This window comes from Salmo salar, chromosome ssa02, assembly GCF_905237065.1.
Source record: "Salmo salar chromosome ssa02, Ssal_v3.1, whole genome shotgun sequence".
NCBI lineage: Eukaryota > Metazoa > Chordata > Actinopteri > Salmoniformes > Salmonidae > Salmo > Salmo salar.
Genome location: NC_059443.1, coordinates 76987310 through 77011504, shown reverse-complemented (window position 1 = coordinate 77011504; position 24195 = coordinate 76987310). Strand labels below are relative to the sequence as shown.

The 24195-nt window shown below is 44.6% G+C and overlaps 1 protein-coding gene across 1 annotated transcript in view; it reads right to left on the bottom strand.

Moving 5' to 3' along the window:
• LOC106593482 (collagen alpha-1(XI) chain) overlaps positions 1 to 24195 on the bottom strand; it is an 86754-nt gene that overhangs the window by 47921 nt on the left and 14638 nt on the right. The window contains exons 2-12 of the mRNA XM_045710330.1: positions 19093 to 19260; positions 18388 to 18601; positions 17875 to 18037; positions 16515 to 16637; positions 14888 to 15007; positions 13930 to 14058; positions 13766 to 13813; positions 13523 to 13564; positions 12462 to 12524; positions 12101 to 12175; positions 6398 to 6481 (exon numbers count right to left, since the gene is read on the bottom strand). Of these exons, the coding sequence (XP_045566286.1) occupies positions 6398 to 6481; positions 12101 to 12175; positions 12462 to 12524; positions 13523 to 13564; positions 13766 to 13813; positions 13930 to 14058; positions 14888 to 15007; positions 16515 to 16637; positions 17875 to 18037; positions 18388 to 18601; positions 19093 to 19260 (1229 nt within the window). The remainder of the gene's footprint in view (positions 1 to 6397; positions 6482 to 12100; positions 12176 to 12461; positions 12525 to 13522; positions 13565 to 13765; positions 13814 to 13929; positions 14059 to 14887; positions 15008 to 16514; positions 16638 to 17874; positions 18038 to 18387; positions 18602 to 19092; positions 19261 to 24195) is intronic.

Genomic DNA, 24195 nt, shown 5'->3' with positions numbered 1-24195 from the left:
CTCTTATCTGGGGAGGAAAGGAACAGCGAGAAACTGCCAAGGCTGGTAGAAAAGTGATAAACCTGTGTGTTTTTGTGTGTGTGTGTGTGTGTGTGTGTGTGTGTGTGTGTGTGTGTGTGTGTGTGTGTGTGTGTGTGTGTGTGTGTGTGTGTGTGTGTGTGTGTGTGTGTGTGTGTGTGTGTGTGCGTAGAGGGGGTTATAAAGACTGTCGAAAATGTTGGTTGAGGGTAGAGCTCTCAAGAATAAACTACAACGAACCTTTTGCAGAATCTGAGTCTTTGCCTAATTCTTATTAACCCTAGCTTTACAACCTAGGGGGAATTGGTCAAAGCTATAGTGATTGTTATCATAATAGGGATTGAAAATTCTCATGACAACTTGGTCCTTCGAGCCGGATCTCAATACCTGTTTCTGTCGTCCCATGGGAGCGCCGAAAACCGTGCACGGGCGGATCAGATATCTGTAGATTAACCTCTCTTGGGTAGGGGGCAGTATTTTAACGTCCGAATGAAGGTTCCCAGAGTAAACTGCCTGCTACTCAGTCCCATAAGCTAAGATATGCATATTATTAGTAGAGTTGGATAGAAAACACTCTGAAGTTTCTAAAACTGTTTGAATTATGTCTGTGAGTATAACAGAACTCATATGGCAGGCAAAAACCTGAGAAAAAATCCAACCAGGAAGTGTGGAAATCTGAGGTTTGTAGTTTTTCAAGTGATTCCCTATCCAATATACAGTGTCTGTGGGGTCATTTTGCACTTCCTAAGGCTTCCAATAGATGTCAACAGTCTTTAGAACGTTGTTTCAGGCTTCTACTGTGAATGGGCAGAGGATAAGAGCATATGGAGTCAGATGACTGAGAAAATGGCATGAGCTCAGTGGCATGCACTCACATGAGAGTTAGCTGTGTTCCTTTTATTTTTTGAAGAAAAAGGAATCATCCAGTTGGAATATTATGGAAGATTTATGATAAAAACATCCTAAAGTTGATGCTATACATCATTTGACATGTCTCTACGAACTGTAATATAACTTTTTTGACTTTTCGTCTGAACTCACTGCGCGAGCACAGTGGATTTGGATTACTCGACTGAACGCGCGAACAAAATGGAGGTATTTGGACATAAAGGACGGAGTTTATTGAAACAAATGAACATTTATTGTGGAACTGGGATTCCTGGGAGTGCATTCCGATGAAGATCATCAAAGGTAAGTGAATATGTATAATGCTATTTCTGAGTTTTGTTGACTCCACAAAATGGCAGGTTTGGTTTTGTGACTGAGCGCCATACTCATATTATTGCTAAATTTGCTTTCGCCGTAAAGCTTTTTGGAAATCTGACACAGCGGTTGCATTAAAGAAGATAAGACAATTGACAGAGAATTGTTACAAGATAGCCAAGAACGAACACCCCAGAAAGATTTGGACATGTGGAAAAAGAAAGGGTCAATCCTACAAGATAATGTCTGACATAAGGATCATTTACTAATCTTACTAAAGACACTGTTTAGATATGCAGCAATATTGACACATGGGCAGAGCCATGTGTCAACAGGGAGGATGTAGAGCAGGTGGTAGAGCAGGTGTTAGAGCAGGTTAGGAAACACTGCAGATTAGGAAAGACTTAGTTAAAAAAATTGAATATCCATTCCAACAACTGGAAATGGATTTCATTGAACTATCCCGAAGTGAGGGAAAGAAGTGGTGTTTAACAATAATAGATAAGTATATTAAATGGGTAGAAGAGTTCCCAACTTACTTGGCGGACATGATTATGGTAGCTAAAATATTAGGTCCAGATATTATCCCTAGAGTTGGTTTACTAGGATCTATTTCTTTAAATAATGGATTACATTTTAGATAATCAGGTAGACCATATAGAATGCCAGAGTTAGGGAGACCAGAACAGGTAGACACAGAAGTTGAAGATATACTAGCAGAACACATGAGAAGACTGTTTGTTAACCCAGCCCGTATGTCCAAGATTTTGTGTCCAACAGGTGAATTACAGGAGAAGGTGATTCACTCAATCCAACCAGGAGACTGGGTGTGGATCCAGTCCCTGAGGAGAAAAGACTGGAAGCAGCCCCATTGGGAAGGCCCATACCAGGTTCTGTTAACCACCGCCTTTGCCGTTAGAATATCTGAGAGAGCCACTTGGGTCCACGTTACTCACTGCAAAGAGGTAGGAACACATACAAGCACTGCTGATCACCCACAGAGTTAGAAGAAGAACCGAGTACCAACAGGGTTCGGGGGTTACCTCCTTAACGAAGATTCCCTATCCTGACCGTTCCTCACTGTGGGTACTCCTAGAAGTGTGAGTATGGGGTGGTACCTAGCAGACCGACTAAGGGCAGGAGAGGGTTGGCGGTTTTTGTGAATATTAGGGACTCTGAGCTGCATCATAGTCTTGGTAATCTTTCTGATACATTCAGATCCAACACCTTCCGGTACTAATTATATGATGCCGTTATCATTGATAAGAAGTAAAAGACAAACAATATAAAATACTGACCATCAAGGATGAGTGACTTACAGAATAGGAGTAAGTCACTCAAAGAAGGTCAAGATGTAGGATTTAACCTCTATGGGCTAGGTGGGACGCTAGCGTGCCACCCGTGGTGCACTCCATCAACAGCAGGTGCATTTCAAGAGCGGCAAATTTGAATCCAAATAAATGTCAAAATTCAAATTTTTCAAAAATACAACTATTTTACACCATTTGAAAGATAAACATCTCCTTAATCTAACCACGTTTTACGATTTCAAAAAGGTTTTACGGCGAAAGCATAAATTTAGAGTATGTTAGGACAGTACATTTACAAGAGTTGTGTGTAATGTTTTGTCAAGTCAAAGACAGGGTCACCAAAACCATAAAACCAGCTAAAATGATGCACTAACCTTTTACAATCTCCATCAGATGACACTCCTAGGACATTATGTTAGACAATGCATGCATTTTTAGTTCTATCAAGTTCATATTTATATCCAAAAACAGCGTTTTACTATGGCATTGATGTTGAGGAAATCGTTTCCCTCCAATAACCGGCAGTCAAGTCAGCTTCACAAATTAAATAATTAAAATTAGAAAACATTGGTAAAATATTATATTGTCATTTAAAGAATTATAGATTTACATCTCTTGAACGCAATCAACTTGCCAGATTTAAAAATAACCTTACTGGGAAATCACACTTTGCAATAATCTGAGCACTGCGCCCAGAAAAATACGCGTTGCGATACAGACTAGACGTCATGTTGGGGAGATCTAAAATCGAAAATACTATGTAAATAATCCATTACCTTTGATTCTCTTCATCAGATGTCACTTCCAGGTATCACAGGTCCATAACGAATGTAGTTTTGTTCAAAAAAGCTCATCATTTATGTCCAAAAATCTCCGTCTTGTTCGCACATGATCTAAGCCAGCCGGACTTCTGGTCATGAACGAGGGGAAAAAATATATTTCCGTTCGTTCAAACATGTCAAATGTTGTATAGCATAAATCATTAGGGCCTTTTTTAACCAGAACATGAATAATATTCAAGGTGGACGAATGCATACTCTTTTATAACGTATTGGAACGAGGGTACCCAACATGAACTCGCGCGCCAGGTGTCTAATGGGACATCATCATTCCATGGCTCTTGTTCGGTCAGATCTCCCTCCAGAAGACTCAAAACACTTTGTAAAGGCTGGTGACATCTAGTGGAAGCAATAGGAAGTGCCAAAATATTCCTAAACCCCTGTGTTTTTCAATGGGATAGGTTTAAAGTCAATACAACACATCAGGTATCCACTTCCTGTCAGAAAATGTCTCAGGGTTTTGCCTGCCAAATGAGTTCTGTTATACTCACAGACACCATTCAAACAGTTTTAGAAACTTTAGAGTGTTTTCTATCCATATATAATAAGTATATGCATATTCTAGTTACTGGGTAGGATTAGTAACCAGATTAAATCGGGTACATTTTTTTTATCCAGACGTGCAAATGCTGCCCCCTAGCCCTAACAGGTTAAGGTGATTATTAAACAATTTCCTAGGAAAGCAGACAACTGTACTGGGATTGGGTTGGCCAGAGTGGAGTACACGGCCAACCCACCTCGGTTCACTTTAACTACTTGTGAGTACCAGTGTTATAGACACAAGAAAGGCACCAGGAATTTAGGAGATTTTAATGGATGTAAGTCTGGTAGATAATGTGACTGACTTAGGTTTGGAAGTACAGGAGAAAATTCTTAAACTGTTGAGGATAGGGGGCAGTATTTACATGGCCGGATAAAAAAACGTACCCGATTTAATCTGGTTACTACTCCTGCCCAGTAACTAGAATATGCATATAATTATTGGCTTTGGATAGAAAACACCCTAAAGTTCCTAAAACTGTTTGAATGGTGTCTGTGAGTATAACAGAACTCATATGGCAGGCAAAAACCTGAGAAGATTCCATACAGGAAGTGACCTGTCTGACAAGTTCTTGTTCAACTTGGCTCTTTTTATTGAAGACTGAGGATCTTCATCTTATTCAGTAATGACTAAAGGATTCCACCCTGAAATCATCTAATTGTATGAAATGTGTTAGTAGTCATAATTCCATAATATGTGACTAGACCATTGTGATGCTGTGTAGTGGTGTGAGAGTTGAGAGAGCAAAGGACAACAGGAATGAGGCTCCTTTGAAGGTCCCTCTTATCTGGGGAGGAAAGGAATGGCGAGAAACTGCCAAGGCTGGTAGAAAATTGACAAACCTGTCTGTCTGTCTGTCTGTCTGTCTGTCTGTCTGTCTGTCTGTCTGTGTGTGTGTGTGTGTGTGTGTGTGTGTGTGTGTGTGTGTGTGTGTGTGTGTGTGTGTGTGTGTGTGTCTGTGTGTGTGTGTGTGTGTGCATAGAGGGGGTTATAAAGACTGTTCAAATTTTGGATGAGGGGAGAGCTCTCATGAATAAAGTACAACAAACCTTTTGCAGAATCTGAGTCTTTGCCTAATTCTTAATAACCCTAGCTTTACAACCTAGGGGGAATTGGTCAAAGCTATAGTGATTGTTATCATTGGGATTGAAAATTCTCGTGACAGTTATATTATGGTTATATATGGTCATCACTGTGGTCTGCTGCAACAGTATGGTTATGTTTTGGTTATATATGGTCATCACTGTAGTCTGCTGCAACAGTATGGTTATGTTATAGTTATATTATGGTCATCACTGTGGTCTGCTGCAACAGTATGGTTATGTTTTGGTTATATATGGTCATCACTGTGGTCTGCTGCAACAGTATGGTTATGTTATGGTTATTTATGGTCATCACTGTGGTCTGCTGTAACAATATGGTTATGTTATGGTTATATTATGGTCATCACTGTGGTCTGCTGTAACAGTATGGTAATGTTATTGTTATATTACGGTCATCACTGTGGTCTGCTGTAACAGTATGGTTATGTTATGGTTATATTACAGTCAGAAATGGTCATCACTGTGGTCTGCTGTAACAGTATGGTTATGTTATGGTTATATTACGGTCATCACTGTGGTCTGCTGTAACAGTATGGTTATGTTATGGTTATGTTACGGTCAGAAATGGTCATCACTGTGGTCTGCTGTAACAGTATGGTTATGTTACTGTGATGTAGATGTCTTTACCTTGGTCTGTTGTAACAGTATGGTTATGTTATGGTGATGTTGCTGTCTTTACCTTGGTCTGCTGTAACAGTATGGTTATTTTATGGTTATATTACGGTCAGATATGGTCATCACTGTGGTCTGCTGTAACAGTATGGTAATGTTACGGTGATGTTACAGTCTTTACCTTGGTCTGCTGTAACAGTATGGTTATTTTATGGTTATATTACGGTCAGATATGGTCATCACTGTGGTCTGCTGTAACAGTATGGTAATGTTATGGTGATGTTACAGTCTTTACCTTGGTCTGTTGTAACAGTATGGTTATGTTATGGTTATATATGGTCATCACTGTGGTCTGTTATAACAGTATGGTTATGTTACGGTGATGTTACAGTCTTTACCTTGGTCTGCTGTAACAGTATGGTTATGTTATGATTATATTACGGTCAGATATGGTCATCACTGTGGTCTGCTGTAACAGTACGTTTATGTAATGGTGATGTTACAGTCTTTACCTTGGTCTGTTGTAACAGTATGGTTATGTTATGGTTATATATGGTCATCACTGTGGTCTGTTGTAACAGTATGGTTATGTTACGGTGATGTTACAGTCTTTACCTTGGTCTGTTGTAACAGTATGGTAATGTTACGGTGATGTTACGGTCTTTACCTTGGTCTGCTATAACAGTATGGTTATGTTATGGTGATGTTACAGTCTTTACCTTGGTCTGTTGTAACAGTATGGTTATGTTATGGTGATGTTGCTGCCTTTACCTTGGTCTGTTGTAGAATGGCCTGGGCTTGAGCCTCCTGGGCCGATATCACTGGTCCTGTTAGTTGGACTCCACCTGCCTGGAACTACACACACGCACACACACACGCACACACGCACGCACGCACGCACACACACACACACACACATACATACAGTGAGGGAAAAAAGTATTTGATCCACTGCTGATTTGTACGTTTGCCAACTGACAAAGAAATGATCAGTCTATAATTTTAATGGAAGGTTTATTTGAAAAGTGAGAGACAGAATAACAACAAAAAAATCCAGAAAAACGCATGTCAAAAATGTTATAAATTGATTTGCATTTTAATGAGGGAAATAAGTATTTGACCCCTTCTCAATCAGAACGATTTCTGGCTCCCAGGTGTCTTTTATACAGGTAACGAGCTGAGATTAAGAGCACACTCTTAACCTGTTGGGTCTAGGGGGCAGCATTTGCACGTCTGGATAAAAAAAATTTACCCGATTTAATCTGGTTACTAATCCTACCCAGTAACTAGAATATGCATATACTTATTATATATGGATAGAAAACACTCTAAAGTTTCTAAAACTGTTTGAATGGTGTCTGTGAGTATAACAGAACTCATTTGGCAGGCAAAACCCTGAGACATTTTCTGACAGGAAGTGGATACCTGATGTGTTGTGTTGACTTTAAACCTATCCCATTGAAAAACACAGGGGCTTAGGAATATTTTGGCACTTCCTATTGCTTCCACTAGATGTCACCAGCCTTTACAAAGTGTTTTGAGTCTTCTGGAGGGAGATCTGACCGAACAAGAGCCATGGAACGATGATGTCCCATTAGACACCTGCGCGCGAGTTCATGTTGGGTACCCTCGTTCCAATACGTTATAAAAGAGTATGCATTCGTCCACCTTGAATATTATTCATGTTCTGGTTAAAAAAGGCCCTAATGATTTATGCTATACAACGTTTGACATGTTTGAACGAACGGAAATATATTTTTTCCCCTCGTTCATGACGAGAAGTCCGGCTGGCTTACATCATGTGCTAACGAGACGGAGATTTTTGGACATAAATGATGAGCTTTTTTGAACAAAACTACATTCGTTATGGACCTGTGATACCTGGAAGTGACATCTGATGAAGAGAATCAAAGGTAATGGATTATTTACATAGTATTTTCGATTTTAGATCTCCCCAACATGACGTCTAGTCTGTATCGCAACGCGTATTTTTCTGGGCGCAGTGCTCAGATTATTGCAAAGTGTGATTTCCCAGTAAGGTTATTTTTAAATCTGGCAAGTTGATTGAGTTCAAGAGATGTAAATCTATAATTCTTTAAATGACAATATAATATTTTACCAATGTTTTCTAATTTTAATTATTTAATTTGTGACGCTGACTTGACTGCCGGTTATTGGAGGGAAACGATTTCCTCAACATCAATGCCATAGTAAAACGCTGTTTTTGGATATAAATATGAACTTGATAGAACTAAAAATGCATGCATTGTCTAACATAATGTCCTAGGAGTGTCATCTGATGGAGATTGTAAAAGGTTAGTGCATCATTTTAGCTGGTTTTATGGTTTTGGTGACCCTGTCTTTGACTTGACAAAACATTACACACAACTCTTGTAAATGTACTGTCCTAACATACTCTAAATTTATGCTTTCGCCGTAAAACCTTTTTGAAATCGTAAAACGTGGTTAGATTAAGGAGATGTTTATCTTTCAAATGGTGTAAAATAGTTGTATTTTTGAAAAATTTGAATTTTGACATTTATTTGGATTCAAATTTGCCGCTCTTGAAATGCACCTGCTGTTGATGGAGTGCACCACGGGTGGCACGCTAGCGTCCCACCTAGCCCCAAGAGGTTAACCTGTTATGGCTAGGGGGCAGTATTTTCACGGCTGGATAAAAAACGTACCCGATTTAATCTGGTTACTACTCCTGCCCAGCAACTAGAATATGCATATAATTATTGGCTTTGGATAGAAAACACTCCAAAGTTTCTAAAACTTTTTGAATGGTGTCTGTGAGTATAACAGAACTCAAATGGCAGGTCAAAACCTGAGAGATTCCTTTACAGGAAGTGGCCTGTCTGACCATTTCTTGAACTTCTTTGCCATCTCTATCTTTTACAAAGGATCTCTGCTCTAACGTGACACTTCCTACGTCTTCCATGGGCGCTCAGAGCCTGGGAAAAACCTGAATGTCGTCATCCCAGCCCCAGGCTGAAACACATTATCGCCTTTCTCAAGTGGCCGATCAAGGGACTGTGGGCTTACGCGCGTGCCCTGGCCGCCCCCGTCTTTGTGATTTTTCCTCTGTTTGCCAAAAAGGAGATTCCCGGTCGGAATATTATGGCTTTTTTACGAGATAAATTGCATAAAAATTGATTTTAAACAGCGGTTGACATGCTTCAAAGTACGGTAATGGAATATTTAGAATTTTTTTGTCACGAATTGCGCCATGCGCACGACCCTGGTTTACCATTTTGGATAGTGTCTGGGACGCACGAACAAAACGCCGCTATTCGGATATAACAATGGATTATTTTGGACCAAACCAACATTTGTTATTGAAGTAGCAGTCCTGGGAGTGCATTCTGATGAAGACAACAAAAGGTAATCAAACTTTTATAATAGTAAATCTGATTTTGGTGAAGGCTAAACTTGCCGGGTGTCTAAATAGCTAGCCCGTGATGGCTGGGCTATGTACTTAGAATATTGCAAAATGTGCTTTCACCAAAAAGCTATTTTAAAATCGGACATATCGAGTGCATAGAGGAGTTCTGTATCTATAATTCTTAAAATAATTGTTATGCTTTTTGTGAACGTTTATCGTGAGTAATTTAGTAAATTGTTAGCAAAGTCCCCGGAAGTTTGCGGGGGGTATGCTAGTTCTGAACGTCACATGCTAATGTAAAAAGCTGTTTTTTGATATAAATATGAACTTGATTGAACAAAACATGCATGTATTGTATAACATAATGTCCTAGGTGTGTCATCTGATGAAGATCATCAAAGGTTAGTGCTGCATTTAGCTGTCTTCTGGGTTTTTGTGACATTATATGCTAGCTTGAAAAATGGGTGTCTGATTATTTCTGGCTTGGTACTCTGCTGACATAATCTAATGTTTTGCTTTCGCTGTAAAGCCATTTTGAAATCGGACAGTTTGGTTAGATAAAGGAGAGTCTTGTCTTTAAAATGCTGTGAAATAGTCATATGTTTGAAAAATTGAAGTTTTTGTATTTTTGAGGAATTTGTAATTCGCACCACGCCTATCATTGGATATTGGAGCAGGTGTTCCGCTAGCGGAACGTCTAGATGTAAGAGGTTAAAGGGAGTGCTCCTAATCTCAGTTTGTTACTTGTATAAAAGACACCTGTCCACAGAAGCAATCAATCAGATTCCAAACTCTCCACCATGGCCAAGTCCAAAGAGCTCTCAATGGATGTCAGGGACAAGATTGTAGACCTACACAAGGCTGGAATGGGCTACAAGACCATCGCCAAGCAGCTTGGTGAGAAGGTGACAACAGTTGGTGCGATTATTCGCAAATGGAAGAAACACAAAAGAACTGTCAATCTCCCTCGGCCTGGGGCTCCATGCAAGATCTCACCTCGTGGAGTTGCAATGATCATGAGAACAGTTAGGAATCAGCCCAGAACTACACAGGAGGATCTTGTCAATGATCTCAAGGCAGCTGGGACCATAGTTACCAAGAAAACAATTGGTAACACACTATGCCATGAAGGACTGAAATCCTGCAGCACCCGCAAGGTCCCCCTGCTCAAGAAAGCACATATACATGCCCGTCTGAAGTTTGCCAATGAACATCTGAATGATTCAGAGGACAACTGGGTGAAAGTGTTGTGGTCAGATGAGACCAAAATGGAGCTCTTTGGCATCAACTCAACTCGCCGTGTTTGGAGGAGGAGGAATGCTGCCTATGACCCCAAGAACACCATCCCCACCGTCAAACATGGAGGTGGAAACATTATGCTTTGGGGGTGTTTCTCTGCTAAGGGGACAGGACAACTTCACCGCATCAAAGGGACGATGGACGGGGCCATGTACCGTCAAATCTTGGGTGAGAACCTCCTTCCCTCAGCCAGGGCATTGAAAATGAGTCGTGGATGAGTATTCCAGCATGACAATGACCCAAAATACACGGGCAAAGACAACAAAGGAGTGGCTCAAGAAGAAGCACATTAAGGTCCTGGAGTGGCCTAGCCAGTCTCCAGACCTTAATCCCATAGAAAATCTGTGGAGGGAGCTGAAGGTTCGAGTTGCCAAACATCAGCCTCGAAACCTTAATGACTTGGAGAAGATCTGCAAAGAGGAGTGGGACCAAATCCCTCCTGAGATGTGTGCAAACCTGGTGGCCAACTACAAGAAACGCCTGACCTCTGTGATTACCAACAAGGGTTTTGCCACCAAGTACTAAGTCATGTTTTGCAGAGGGGTCAAATACTTATTTCCCTCATTAAAATGCAAATCATTTTTTTTAATTTTTGACATGCGCTTTTCTGGATTTTTTTGTTGTTATTCTGTCTCTCACTGTTCAAATAAACCTACCATTAAAATTATAGACTGATCATTTCTTTGTCAGTGGGCAAACGTACAAAATCAGCAGGGATCAAATACTTTTTTATCCCTCACTGTACATATACAGACACACATCTGTTAGTGGGTCTCCATCTCATTGGAACTAAAGACATAATGCAGACTTTTACATGGGGCGGCAGGTAGCCTAGTGGTTAGAGGCAGGTAGCCTAGTGGTTAGAGACAGGTAGCCTAGTGGTTAGAGACAGGTAGTCTAGTGGTTAGAGACAGGTAGCCTAGTTGTTAGAGACAGGTAGGCTAGTGGTTAGAGACAGGTAGCCTAGTGGTTAGAGACAGGTAGCCTAGTGGTTAGAGACAGGTAGGCTAGTGGTTAGAGACAGGTAGCCTAGTGGTTAGAGACAGGTAGTCTAGTGGTTAGAGACAGGTAGCCTAGTGGTTAGAGACAGGTAGCCTAGTGGTTAGAGACAGGTAGCCTAGTGGCTAGAGACAGGTAACCTAGTGGTTAGAGACAGGTAGCCTAGTGGTTAGAGACAGGTAGCCTAGTGGTTAGAGACAGGTAGCCTAGTGGTTAGAGACAGGTAGCCTAGTGGCTAGAGACAGGTAACCTAGTGGTTAGAGACAGGTAGCCTAGTGGTTAGAGACAGGTAGCCTAGTGGTTAGAGACAGGTAGCCTAGTGGCTAGAGACAGGTAACCTAGTGGTTAGAGACAGGTAGGCTAGTGGTTAGAGACAGGTAGCCTGATGGTTAGAGCGTTGGGCCAGTAACTGCAAGGTTGCTAGATCGACTCCTCGAGCTGACAAGGTAAACAATCAGTCGTTCTGCCCTTGAACAAGGCAGTTAACCCACTGTTCCTAGGCTGTCATTGTAAATAGAATTTGTTCTTAACTGACTTGCCTAGGTAAATAAAGGATAAAATATATATGTATATAAATATTGTTCTCAGTAGTCCTCCTGATGGCAGGAAGAGGTTACTGCAGGCTACTAACCTGGCTCCTGGAGGTCCTGATAGCTGCTAGTTGTCAGTCTTATTTAGAAACCAGGTGTGTATTCAACAAGGGTTGTGTTTGCGGTGAACATATTAGTAACAATTTCAGTTGAACGATTCGAATGAACATTCCAAAATGTTACTGTGTGTGTTCTTACCGGAACAATGAGGATGTTCCCTGGAGGACCTGGTATCCCATCAGCCCCGTTGAGACCCGGCCGGCCTGGAGGACCCTGAGGAAGGGAGGGGAAGAAGGAGGATGGAGATCATTATGATGATAAAGAACGACATTTACTTCCTGAATTGGAAAAACCTGAAATGATTGTAGTCCCGGGCAGAGAGAGAGAGAGAGAGAGAGAGAGAGAGAGAGACTGATACAATGTATGGTGTGTTTTATGTGTTCATCTGAAAGTGTGTGTTTTGAGAGATAGATGGTGAAAATGCATGAGAGAGACAGAAGGTGTTTGTGTTGATATGTGTTCGAGACAGAGAGAGAGTGTATGTTAGTTTGTAACTCACCAGTTCTCCTAGGTCTCCTTGAGGTCCTACCAGTCCTGTGGGCCCCTGGGGTCCTGGTTCTCCCTGGAGAGAGGACACAGTACAGTATACAGTACAGTGTAGTGTTTCTTAATCCTGGTCCTGGGGGCCCAAAATGGTGCATATTTTAGTTTTTGCCCCATCCCTATACAGCTGTTTCCACTAACCAACACATCATCAAACCTTTGGTTAGTGGAATCAGGTGTGTTATTGGCAAAAACATGAATGTCCACCCCTTTACGTCCCCAGGATCAGGATTAAGAAACACTGAAACTGAACTAATGAAACACAACTGGTGTAGTGGAGAAACTGAACTAATGAAACACAACTGGTGTAGTGGAGAAAGAAACTGAACTAAGGAAACACAACTGGTGTAGTGGAGATAGAAACTGAACTAATGAAACACAACTGGTGTAGTGGAGAAACTGAACTAATGAAACACGACTGGTGTAGTGGAGAAACTGAACTAATGAAACATAACTGAGATAGTATAGAGCAGGGGCTCGAGGGCCACATCGAGATTCTGAAATTCAATGGAGGGCAGAATTTTTGGGGGGACCAATTGTTGTTTAAAATCCATTTGTGCGGGCCTCCCGAGTGGCGCAGCTGTCTAATGCACTGCATCGCAGTGCTTGAGGCATCACTCAATCCCAGGCTGTGTCACAGCTGGCCATGACTGGGAGACACATGAGGCGGTGCACAATTGGTCTAGTGTTGCCCGGGTTAGGAGAGGGTTTGGCAGGCCCGAGATTTCCGTGGCCCATCGCGCTCTAGCGACACCTGTGGCGGGCCTGACGCATGCACACCATCTTTTGTTTTTTGTCTCGTGGACCGGATTGAAGTGCCCGGCGGGCCGGTTGAAGTGCCCGGGGGCCGGATTGAAGTGCCAGACGGGCCAGATTGAAGTGCCCGGCGGGCCGGATTGAAGTGCCTGGGGGGCCGGATTGAAGTGCCTGGGCGGGCTGGATTGAAGTGCCTGGCGGGGGTCATACCTTTCCCCCCCTTGGTATGGAGGAATACACTAAATAACACCACTGACTCACCTCTGGTCCTGGAAGACCCCCGGGGCCTGTGATTAAGGTGCTCTGCAAGATGCCAGAGAAAACATGAAATTATTGCTAGTGGGTTTTTGAAGTGTCAGGGTGTGTGTGTGTGTGTGTGTGTGTGTGTGTGTGTGTGTGTGTGTGTGTGTGTGTGTGTGTGTGTGTGTGTGTGTGTGTGTGTGTGTGTGTGTGTGTGTGCATGTGCGTGTGTGTGTACGTGTGTGCGTGTGTGTGTGTACTTACTGCTCCAAAGTAGGATGGTTCCCCTTTCTCTCCTTTCTCTAGTCTTTCCTGGTGGAGAGGAACAAACACACACACACATGCACCCACACACATCTCTCGTCAGAGTACAAAACAGTAGTTGTTTAGTGTTGAGTTGCTGACAGACATTGCATTGTGAAATGTACCTGTCCGTTCCAGGTCTCTGCCCTCTCCCTCTCGGCCAATCCGTATCGATCTTCAAATTCCTCCTCGTATTCATACTCTCTGACCTCGTACTCATCTGTTTCATTGTCGTAGTCTTCGTACTCTACAATCTGTCACACACACACACACACACACACACACACACACACACACACACACACACACACACACACACACACACACACACACACACACACACACACACACACACACACAGGACAACCGTCATCATCATATCCACAGTCAATAGTAGCATAAAGAAGACATTTCAGAATGTGATCTTGAGCTGAACCACTAGAACTAGAATACTGGTTAGAATTGGAACCACAGAACCACAATGAAATTCTAGTTCTCTGATTATAACCACAGAACCACAATGACATTCTAGTTCTCTGATTAGAACCACAGAACCACAATGGAATTATAGTTCTCTGATTATAACTACAGAACCACAATGACATTCTAGTTCTCTGATTATAACTACAGAACCACAATGACATTCTAGTTCTGATTAGAACCACAGAACCACAATGACATTTTAGTTCTCTGAATAGAAGCACAGAACCACAATGACATTCTAGTTCTCTGAATAGAACCACAGAACCACAATGACATTCTAGTTCTCTGATTAGAACCACAGAACAGTCCCAATACTGAGAGAATGAATGGATGGTTGAAATGGAATGCTCAGAGAGAGCAACATTAGACATGGTGTCCAGATCATTATTTTTTTCCCCCCCAACTTATTTTTTCATTGTTTATCCATCGTTCTGTGTCTGGTCAGGTACTGTGGAGGTCACCTCTCACCTCATACTCTGTGACGTTAGTCTACGTGTGTTGTGTCTGGTCAGGTACTGTGGAGATCACCTCCCACCTCATACTCTCTGACGTTAGTCTAGGTGTTGTGTCTGGTCAGGTACTGTGGAGGTCACCTCTCACCTCATACTCTGTGACATTAGGTCTCACGGTAACCGTGGAGACAGAGAGGTCGTCGTAAAGGTCACTGTAGTCAAACTCATCAAACTCCTCCACCTTCACTCTCCTGGCGGGCTTTGTCTCCTACACACACACAAACACACACACACACACACAGCTGTGTTCAGAGGCCATGGAGTGAGGCAGGAGTTAAATCGAACAGGGGACAGAGGAAGAAAGGTGGGCACATGGAACACTGTCACACGGAACTTTAGCACACGGAACACAGGCACATGGAACACTGGCACATGGAACACTGGCACACGGAACACTTGCACACGGAACTTTAGCACACGGAACACTGCCACACAGAACTCTAGCACATGGAACACTGGCACATGGAACTTTAGCACACGGGACACTGACACACGGAACTTTAGCACATGGAACACTGGCACACGGAACACTGGCACACGGAACTTTAGCACACGGAAAACTGGCACACAGAACTTTAGCACACGGAACACTGCCACACAGAACTCTATGACATGGAACACTGGCACACGGAACACTGCCACACAGAACTCTAGCACATGGAAATACTGGCACACGGAACACTGCCACACAGAACTCAAGCACATGGAACACTGGCACACGGAACTTAATAAACACGGGACACTGACACACAGAACTTTAGCACATGGAACACTGGCACACGGAACACTTCCACACAGAACTCTAGCACATGGAAATACTGGCACACGGAACACTGGCACACGGAACACTGGCAAATGGAACACTGGCACATGGAACACTGCCACACAGAACTCTAGCACATGGAACACTGGCACATGGAACACTGCCACACAGAACTCTAGCACATGGAACACTGGCACACGGAACACTTGCACTTGGAACTTTAGCACACGGAACTCTAGCACATGGAACACTGGCACATGGAACACTGCCACACAGAACTCTAGCACATGGAACACTGGCACACGGAACACTGGCACACGGAACTTTATCACATGGAACACTGCCACACAGAACTCTAGCACATGGAACACTGGCACACGGAACACTGCTACACAGAACTCTAGCACATGGAACACTGGCACACGGAACACTGGCATATGGAACACCGCCACACAGAACTCTAGCACACGGAACACTTCCACACAGAACTCTAGCACATGGAACACTGGCACACGGAACACTGGCACATGGAACACCACCACACAGAACTCTAGCACATGGAACTTTAGCACACGGAACACTGCCACACAGAACTTTAGCACACGGAACACTTCCACACAGAACTCTAGCACATGGAACACTGGGACACGGAACACTGCCACACAGAACTTTAGCACATGGAAATTCAGAACATGGAACACTGGCTAACAACTCTGGAACATGGAAGACTGGCAAACAAACACTGTCTGACTAAATCTCTCAATAGAGATGGAAGGGAAAGAGAAAGATACTGCGATGAATGGAAAGAGAGAGATAAAGATAGGAAGAGAGAGAGATGAGACATTTAAACATTGGCTAGTCACCTAGTTAACTCTGTCATATAATAGGCTGTCTAATGGGACTCTCATCATCACCTCCCTGTCTATTGATAGGCTGCCTAAAGGGAACACACCTCCTCAGTCTCTTGTGATAGGCTGTCGTAGGGTAAAGGGGCGTGGCAGTCGGGAATGTAGTCTTGACAGTAGGTCTCTGCAGCTCTGGGGTCGGCTACGATCAACAACTGTTGGATTTCTCCCTGTGGACACACACACACATTAATAAAATACATGAAACACACACACCATGTTTCTTTGTATTCATGCAGCTAATATTTTTGGGGTATATGGTACAGCTATTATGAACTGTGAAATGAATGAATGTGCATACCTATCTGAGACTGAATGAATGTGCATACCTATCTGTGACTGAATGAATGTGCATACCTATCTGTGACTGAATGAATGTGCATACCTATCTGTGACTGAAAGAATGTGATTGTCAACAATCAGAATCCAGCCCAAACACAGGTTGAAGGTTGAATCAGAGCCAGACCACCTGAGACCACAGTCATTCTACTAAATGACCCCAGACACACTGGGGTTAAAGGTCATTCTGCTGTATGACTGGGTTCCACAACACATACAACACAGGCAGGTAGTTTTACACCACACTGGAGATCCCAGACGGAATTTAACCTGTAACCTATGAACATAAGCAGAGCTTGTCTTCTGAGTCTCTGGACAAATAAATATATCTAATTTAACAATGACATAACGTCTTCATTTATTCATTAAATATTCTATGTGATGTTACATGGGATATGTCAGGGGACAGGGTGAAGTACATACACATGACCACATGAGGGGGCTGTAGAGAGATATAGAGCTTGTGCTTCGTGTTTGTGTCTCTGTGTGCCTGGGTGTCTGTGTGTGCCTGGGTGTCTGTGTGTGTGTGTGTGTGTGTGTGTGTGTGTGTGTGTGTGTGTGTGTGTGTGTGTGTGTGTGTGTGTGTGTGTGTGTGTGTGTGTGTGTGTGTGCGTGCGTGCGTGCGTGCGTGCGTGCATGCGTTTGTGTGCGGGTGTGTGTGCGTGCGAGTGTGTGTGTGCGAGTGTGTGCGAGTGTTCCAACACAGTCCTACCTCCAACACAGTCCTACCTCCAATACAGTCCTACCTCCAACACAGTCCTAACATCAACACACTCCTACCTCCAACACAGTTCTACCTCCAACACAGTCCTACCCCCAACACAGTCCTACCTCCAACACAGTCCTACCTCCAACACAGTCCTACCTCCAACACAGTCCTACCTCCAACACAGTCCTACCTCAACACAGTCCTACCTCCAACACAGTCCTACCTCCAACATGGTCCTACCTCCAACACAGTCCTACCTCCAACATAGTCCTACCTCCAACACAGTCCTACCTCCAACATAGTCCTACCTCCAACACAGTCCTACCTCCAACACAGTCCTACCTCCAACATAGTCCTACCTCGAAGACCTGGTCATCCAGTAGCCGTGTCCCGAACACAGTGACCCCTTCAGTGCTGACCTCTGGGTTAAGACCTCTCTGGAGCTCCAGACTCTCCACCTTCTCACAGTCCAGATACAGAGTCACTGACTGACCCTCCACACTGTACGCTACCCTGTGCCATCTGGGTAGAAGGGGAGGGGGGAGAAAGAGAGTTATTCTAGGGTGTTGTCATACTAGATCCAGTAAGTGACTGACACTCTAAACTACTCTGTGACAGAGGGAGAGAGGGAGAGAGAGAGAGAGAAAGAGGGGGACCACAATGGTAATAAGTATTGCACTTTATTGTGCTATCCCAGTCCCATTTTAACATGTACGTACTGAGTATATGTCTTGTTTTAACTGTCAAATGAAATCAACAAATCTAAACATGTAAAGAAATCTGAAAGTGTTGAATCTGGATTTTGGAGGGGTGAGACATAGTGTCTGTGTGCATTCCTGTTCACGTCCAGTATCTGTGTGTGTTACACCTACTTGCCGTCAGCCAGGTTGATCTTCCTGAAGGTAGGGTAGAGTTCAGGAGAAGGCAGGCCTTGCTGGTCTTCATACAGGAAGACAGGGGACCTCCCGACCTCTATCCCCAGCTGCTGGGTACCCTGAGGGTCGTACAGGGACAGCAAGAACACCTGGGCACCCCGCCGGGCACGCACCGTAGCCAGGACAGAGAAGTCCACTGGGAACCACCCTTCTGGAGAGACAGAGAGAGAGAGACAGAGAGAGAGAGAGAGAGACAGAGAGAGGCAGAGAGAGAGGCAGAGAGAGACAGAGAGACAGAGAGAGAGACAGAGAGAGAGAGACAGAGAGAGAGACAGAGAGAGAGAGCGAGTGAGAGACAGAGAGAGACAGAGAGAGGCAGTGAGAGACAGAGAGAGAGACAGAGAGAGACAGAGAGAGAGAGACAGAGAGAGACAGCGACAGAGAGACAGAGAGAGAGAGAGAGAGAGAGAGAGAGAGAGAGAGAGAGAGAGAGAGAGAGAGAGAGAGAGAGAGAGAAAGAAAGAGAGAGAGTTGGTTACCGCTACAATCATCGTCATCCTCATCATCATCATCATCATCACCATCACTACAATCGTCTACTGGGAACACTGAGTCAATAGAGACAGATCATTATAATTTTCATCATATAGTTGTTCATCATCATCATCATCGTGTGCATGCAGGTGTGTGTGTGTAGTGTACCTGGGAACAGCTGTTTTGTAGGGACACTGAGTTGGATCTTCTTGTTGATCTTGAAGGAGATGTCTGTCTCTTCTCTTCCCTCTCGACTGGTGCAGAGCCCCGCCTCCAGAGACACACCCTCCATGTCCTCTGATAGGTCCAGGATCCTCAGCACGTCCACCAGATTGGCTGGAGAGGGGGAGGGAGGAGTTAGGAGACAAAGTCAAAGCGACCAGAGCACTGAGAGAGAGAGACAGATAGAGAGGAGAGAGAGAGAGAGGAGAGAGAGAGAGAGGAGAGGGACTCATGCAGCTGGTGAGTTTCACTCTCTCCCTCTCTCTCCTTCCTTCTTACCTTACAACACACAGACTACTGAAGGGTTTCTCAAACTTTTTCAACTCGTGACCCAAATAAAGAAGAAATAGTTTGTGATAATAGATGTATTATCACACTGCGACCCACCTCTCAGATGGCCAGGACCTACGTTGGGTCCTGAGCCATTATTAAGAAACCCTAAACCCGACTCATGAGAAAGACGCATCTCCTAAACACATCTGCCTCAGAGACTTTACAACAACTTTACAGGACAATCTGGTAAAACTTATGACACCACAGCCTCAACTACAACAACACCCCCCCCACACACACACACACACACACACCACTGATCAAACCACCACACACACAGAGAGAGAAAGAGAGAGAGAGAGAGAGAGAGAGAGAGAGAGAGAGAGAGAGAGAGAGAGAGAGAGAGAGGACGCAGTATGTATACCCCTCCATCTGTCCTGCACCTGGACAGCTTTACTAAAGTGATCCCTAGCTGTGTCTGTCTGTCTGTCTGTCTGTCTGTCTGTCTGTCTGTCTGTCTGTCTGTCTGTCTGTCTGTCTGTCTGTCTGTCTGTCTGTCTGTCTGTCTTAATTTGAATACACCAAGACAACATGAGCAGACGAGCCTCATTTTTTAAATTGTTTTAATTTCACCTTTATTTAACCAGGTAGTCAAGTTGAGAACAAGTTCTCATTTACAATTGCGACCTGGTGTAATGCCCTGGCCATAGAGAGGGGTTTTTGTTCTTTATTTTGGTTAGGCCAGGGTGTTACATTGGGTGGGCGTTTTATGTGCATTTTTCTATGTTGGTTTGTTTCATTGATTTTGGCCGTGTGGCTTCCAATCAGGCACAGCTGTAGAGTGTTGTTGCTGATTGGGAGTCACACATAAGTGCCTGTTTTTCCATTGGGGTTTGGTGGGTGATTGTTTTCTGTTTAGTGTGGAGCCGGACAGAACTGTTGCTGGTCGTTTTGTTTATTTTTGTATAGTGTTCTTTCGTCTATTAAATATTCAATGATGAACACTAACTCTGCTGCACCTTGGTCTACTCTCTCTCACGACAGTCGTTACAGAATTACCCACCACAAAAAGACCAAGCAGCGGAGAAGAGGGCAGATGGAAGTCAAGGAGGACTATAGGAAGCAGCGCGCTCGGGAGGAGATGGCATCCTGGTCACTTGAGGTGTTGGAGTCAAGGATTGACTGGACATGGGAGCAATTGCTGGACCACTGTGACAATCTGCCTGGGAGGCAGGTAGAGCCCGAGAGGCAGGGGAGTGTGGCAGAGTCAGGTTGGAGACCTGAGCCAGCTCCCCGTGCTTACAGGAGGCAACGTAGTACTGGTCAGGCACCGTGTTATGCAGTAAAGTGCACGGTGTCCCCAGTACGCGTGGAGAGCCCGGTGCGTTACATCCCAGCTCCTAACATCTGCCGGGGGAGATTGGGCATCGAGCCAGGACGGGTTGTGCAGGCCGTGCGCTCTAGAACTCCAGTGCTCCCCCACAGCCCGGTTTATCCTGTGCCTCCTCCTCGGACCAGGCCTCCAGTGGATCTCTCCAGCCTGGTCCGTCCTGTGCCACCTCCCAGGACTAGGCCTCCAGTGGGTCTGCCCATCCTGGTCCGTCCTGTGCCGCCTCCCGGGACTAGGCCTCCAGTGGGTCTCGCCAGTCCAGAGCCGCCAGAGCTGCCCGCCAGTCTGGAGCCGCCAGAGCTGCCCGCCAGTCCGGAGCCGCCAGAGCTGCCTGCCTGTCCGGAGCCGCCAGAGCTGCCCGCAAGTCAGGAGCGGGTGCAGCTATCACCACCCGCCAGCCGGGCGCAGTCAGGGTCGCCCACCAGACCTTCGGCGCGGCCAGGTGCGCCACCTAAGAGGGCGACGCCGAGGGTGGTGCAGAGGCCACGTCCCGCACCTGAGCCGCCGCCCTAAGAAGGCCCACCCGGACCCTCCCCTTCAGAGTCAGGTTTTGCAGTCGGAGTCCACACCTTGGGGGGGGGTACTGTAACGCCCTGGCCATAAGTGCCTGTTTTTCCGTTGGGGTTTTGTGGGTAATTGTTTCTGTTAGTGTTTTGCACCTGACAGGACTGTTTGGCTGTCGGTTTTCTTATTTTTGTATAGTGTTCTTTCGTCTATTAAATATTCAATGATGAACACTAACTCCGCTGCACCTTGGTCTACTCTCTCTCACGACAGCCGTTACACCTGGCCAAGATAAAGCAAGCAGTTTGACACAAACGACAACACAGAGTTACACATGGAGTAAAACAAACATACATAATATAGTAGAAAAATAAGTCTATATACAAAGTGAGCAAATGAGGTGAGATAAGGGAGGTAAAGGCAAAAAAGGCCATGGTGGCGAAGTAAATACAATATAGCAAGTAAAACACTGGAATGGTAGATTTGCAGTGGAAGAAACTGCAAAGTAGAAATAATGGGATGCAAAGGAGCAAAATAAATAAATAAATACAGTAGGGGAAGGGGTAGTTGTTTGGGATAAATTATAGATGGGCTATGTACAGGTGCAGTAATATTTGAGCTGCTCTGACAGCTGGTGCTTAAAGCTAGTGAGGGAGACAAGTGTTTCCAGTTTTAGAGATTTTTGTAGTTCGTTCCATTCATTGGCAGCAGAGAACTGGAAGGAGAGGTGGCCGAAGGAGGAATTGGCTTTGGGGGTGACCAGAGAGATATACCTGCTGGAGCGCGTGCTACAGGTGGGTGCTGCTATGGTGACCAGCGAGCTGAGATAAGGGGGAACTGTACCTAGCAGGGTCTTGTAGATGACCTCGAGCCAGTGGGTTTGGCGACGAGTATGAAGCGAGGGCCAGCCAACGAGAGTGTACAGGTCGCAGTGGTGGGTAGTATATGGGGCTTTGGTGACAAAACGGATGGCACTGTGATAGACTGCATCCAATTTATTGAGTAGGGTATTGGAGGCTATTTTGTAAATGCCAAAGTCGAGGATCGGTAGGATGGTCAGTTTTACGAGGGTATGTTTGGCAGCATGAGATGCTTTTTTTGCGAAATAGGAAGCCAATTCTAGATTTAACTTTGGATTGGAGATGTTTGATGTGAGTCTGGAAGGAGAGTTTACAGTCTAACCAGACACCATTCAAACAGTTTTAGAAACGTGTTTTCTATCCAAATCTACTAATAATATGCATATTCTAGTTCCTGGGCCCGAGTAGTAGGCCGTTTAATTTGGGTACGTTTTTCATCCGACCGTGAAAATACTGCCCCCTACCCTAGAGAGGTTAACACAGTGTCCAAAGAAGGGCCAGAAGTATACAGAATAGTGTCGTCTGCGTAGAGGTGGATCAGAGACTCACCAGCAGCAAGAGCGACATCATTGATGTATACAGAGAAAAGAGTCGGCCCAAGAATTGAACTCTGTGGCACCCCCATAGAGACGGCCAGGGGCCCGGACAACAGGCCCTCCGATTTGGCACACTGAACTCTATCAGAGAAGTAGTTGGTGAACCAGGCAATCATTTGAGAAACCAAGGCTATTGAGTCTGCCGATGATGTGGTGATTGACAGAGTCGAAAGCCTTGGCCAGGTCAATGAATATGGCTGCACAGTATTGTTTCTTATCGATGGCGGTTACGATATCGTTTAGGACCTTGAGCGTGGCTGAGGTGCACCCTTGACCAGCTCTGAAACCAGATTGCATAGCGGAGAAGGTGCGGTGGGATTCGAAATGGTCGGTAATCTGTTTGTTGACTTGGCTTTCGAAGACTTTAGAAAGGCAGGGTAGGATAGATATAGGTCTGTAGCAGAGGGGGATGACCGCAGCTGCTTTCCAATCTTTGAGAATCTCAGACGACACAAAAGAGAGGTTGAACAGGCTAGTAATAGGGGTTGCAACAATTTCGGCAGATAATTTTAGAAAGAAAGGGTCCAGATTGTCTAGCCCGGCTGATTTGTAGGGGTCCAGATTTTGCAGCTCTTTCAGAACATCAGCTGACTGAATTTGGGAGAAGGAGAAATGGGGAAGGCTTGATCAAGTTGCTGTTGGGGGTGCAGTGCTGTTGACCGGAGTAGGGGTAGCCAGGTGGAAAGCATGGCCAGCCGTAGAAAAATGCTTATTGAAATTCTCAATTATAGTGGATTTATAGGTGGTGACAGAGTTTCCTATCCTCAGTGCAGTTGGCAGCTGGAAGGAGGTGCTCTTATTCTCTAAGGACTTTACAGTGTCACTGAACCTTTTTGAGTTTGTGTTGCAGGAAGCAAATTTCTGCATGAACAAGCTAGCCTTGGCTTTTCTAACTGCCTGCGTATATTGGTTTCTAACTTCCCTGAAAAGTTGCATATCACGGGGGCTGTTCGATGCTAATGCAGAACGCCACAGGATGTTTTTGTGTTGGTTAAGGGCAGTCAGGTCTGGAGAGAACCAAGGGCTATATCTGTTCCTGGTTCTAAAATTCTTGAATGGGACATGCTTATTTAAGATGGTGAGGAAGGCTTTTTTTTTATAACCAGGCATCCTCTTGATAGAAGAATTTCTATGTTTAAAGATAATGATTAAATAATTATACCCTGAAACCTAAGCCTCCAGTGGTGAGCCATGGTCCGAAGCCTCCAGTGATGATCCATGGCATGAAGCCTCCAGTGATGATCCATGGCCCGGAGCCTGTAGGGATGATCCATGGCACGAAGCCTCCTGTGATAATCCATGGCCCGGAGCCTCAAGTGATAATCCATGGCAAGAAGCCTGTAGGGATGATCCATGGCCCGGAGCCTGTAAGGACGATCCATGGCACGAAGCCTCCTGTGATAATCCATGGCCCGGAGCCTCAAGT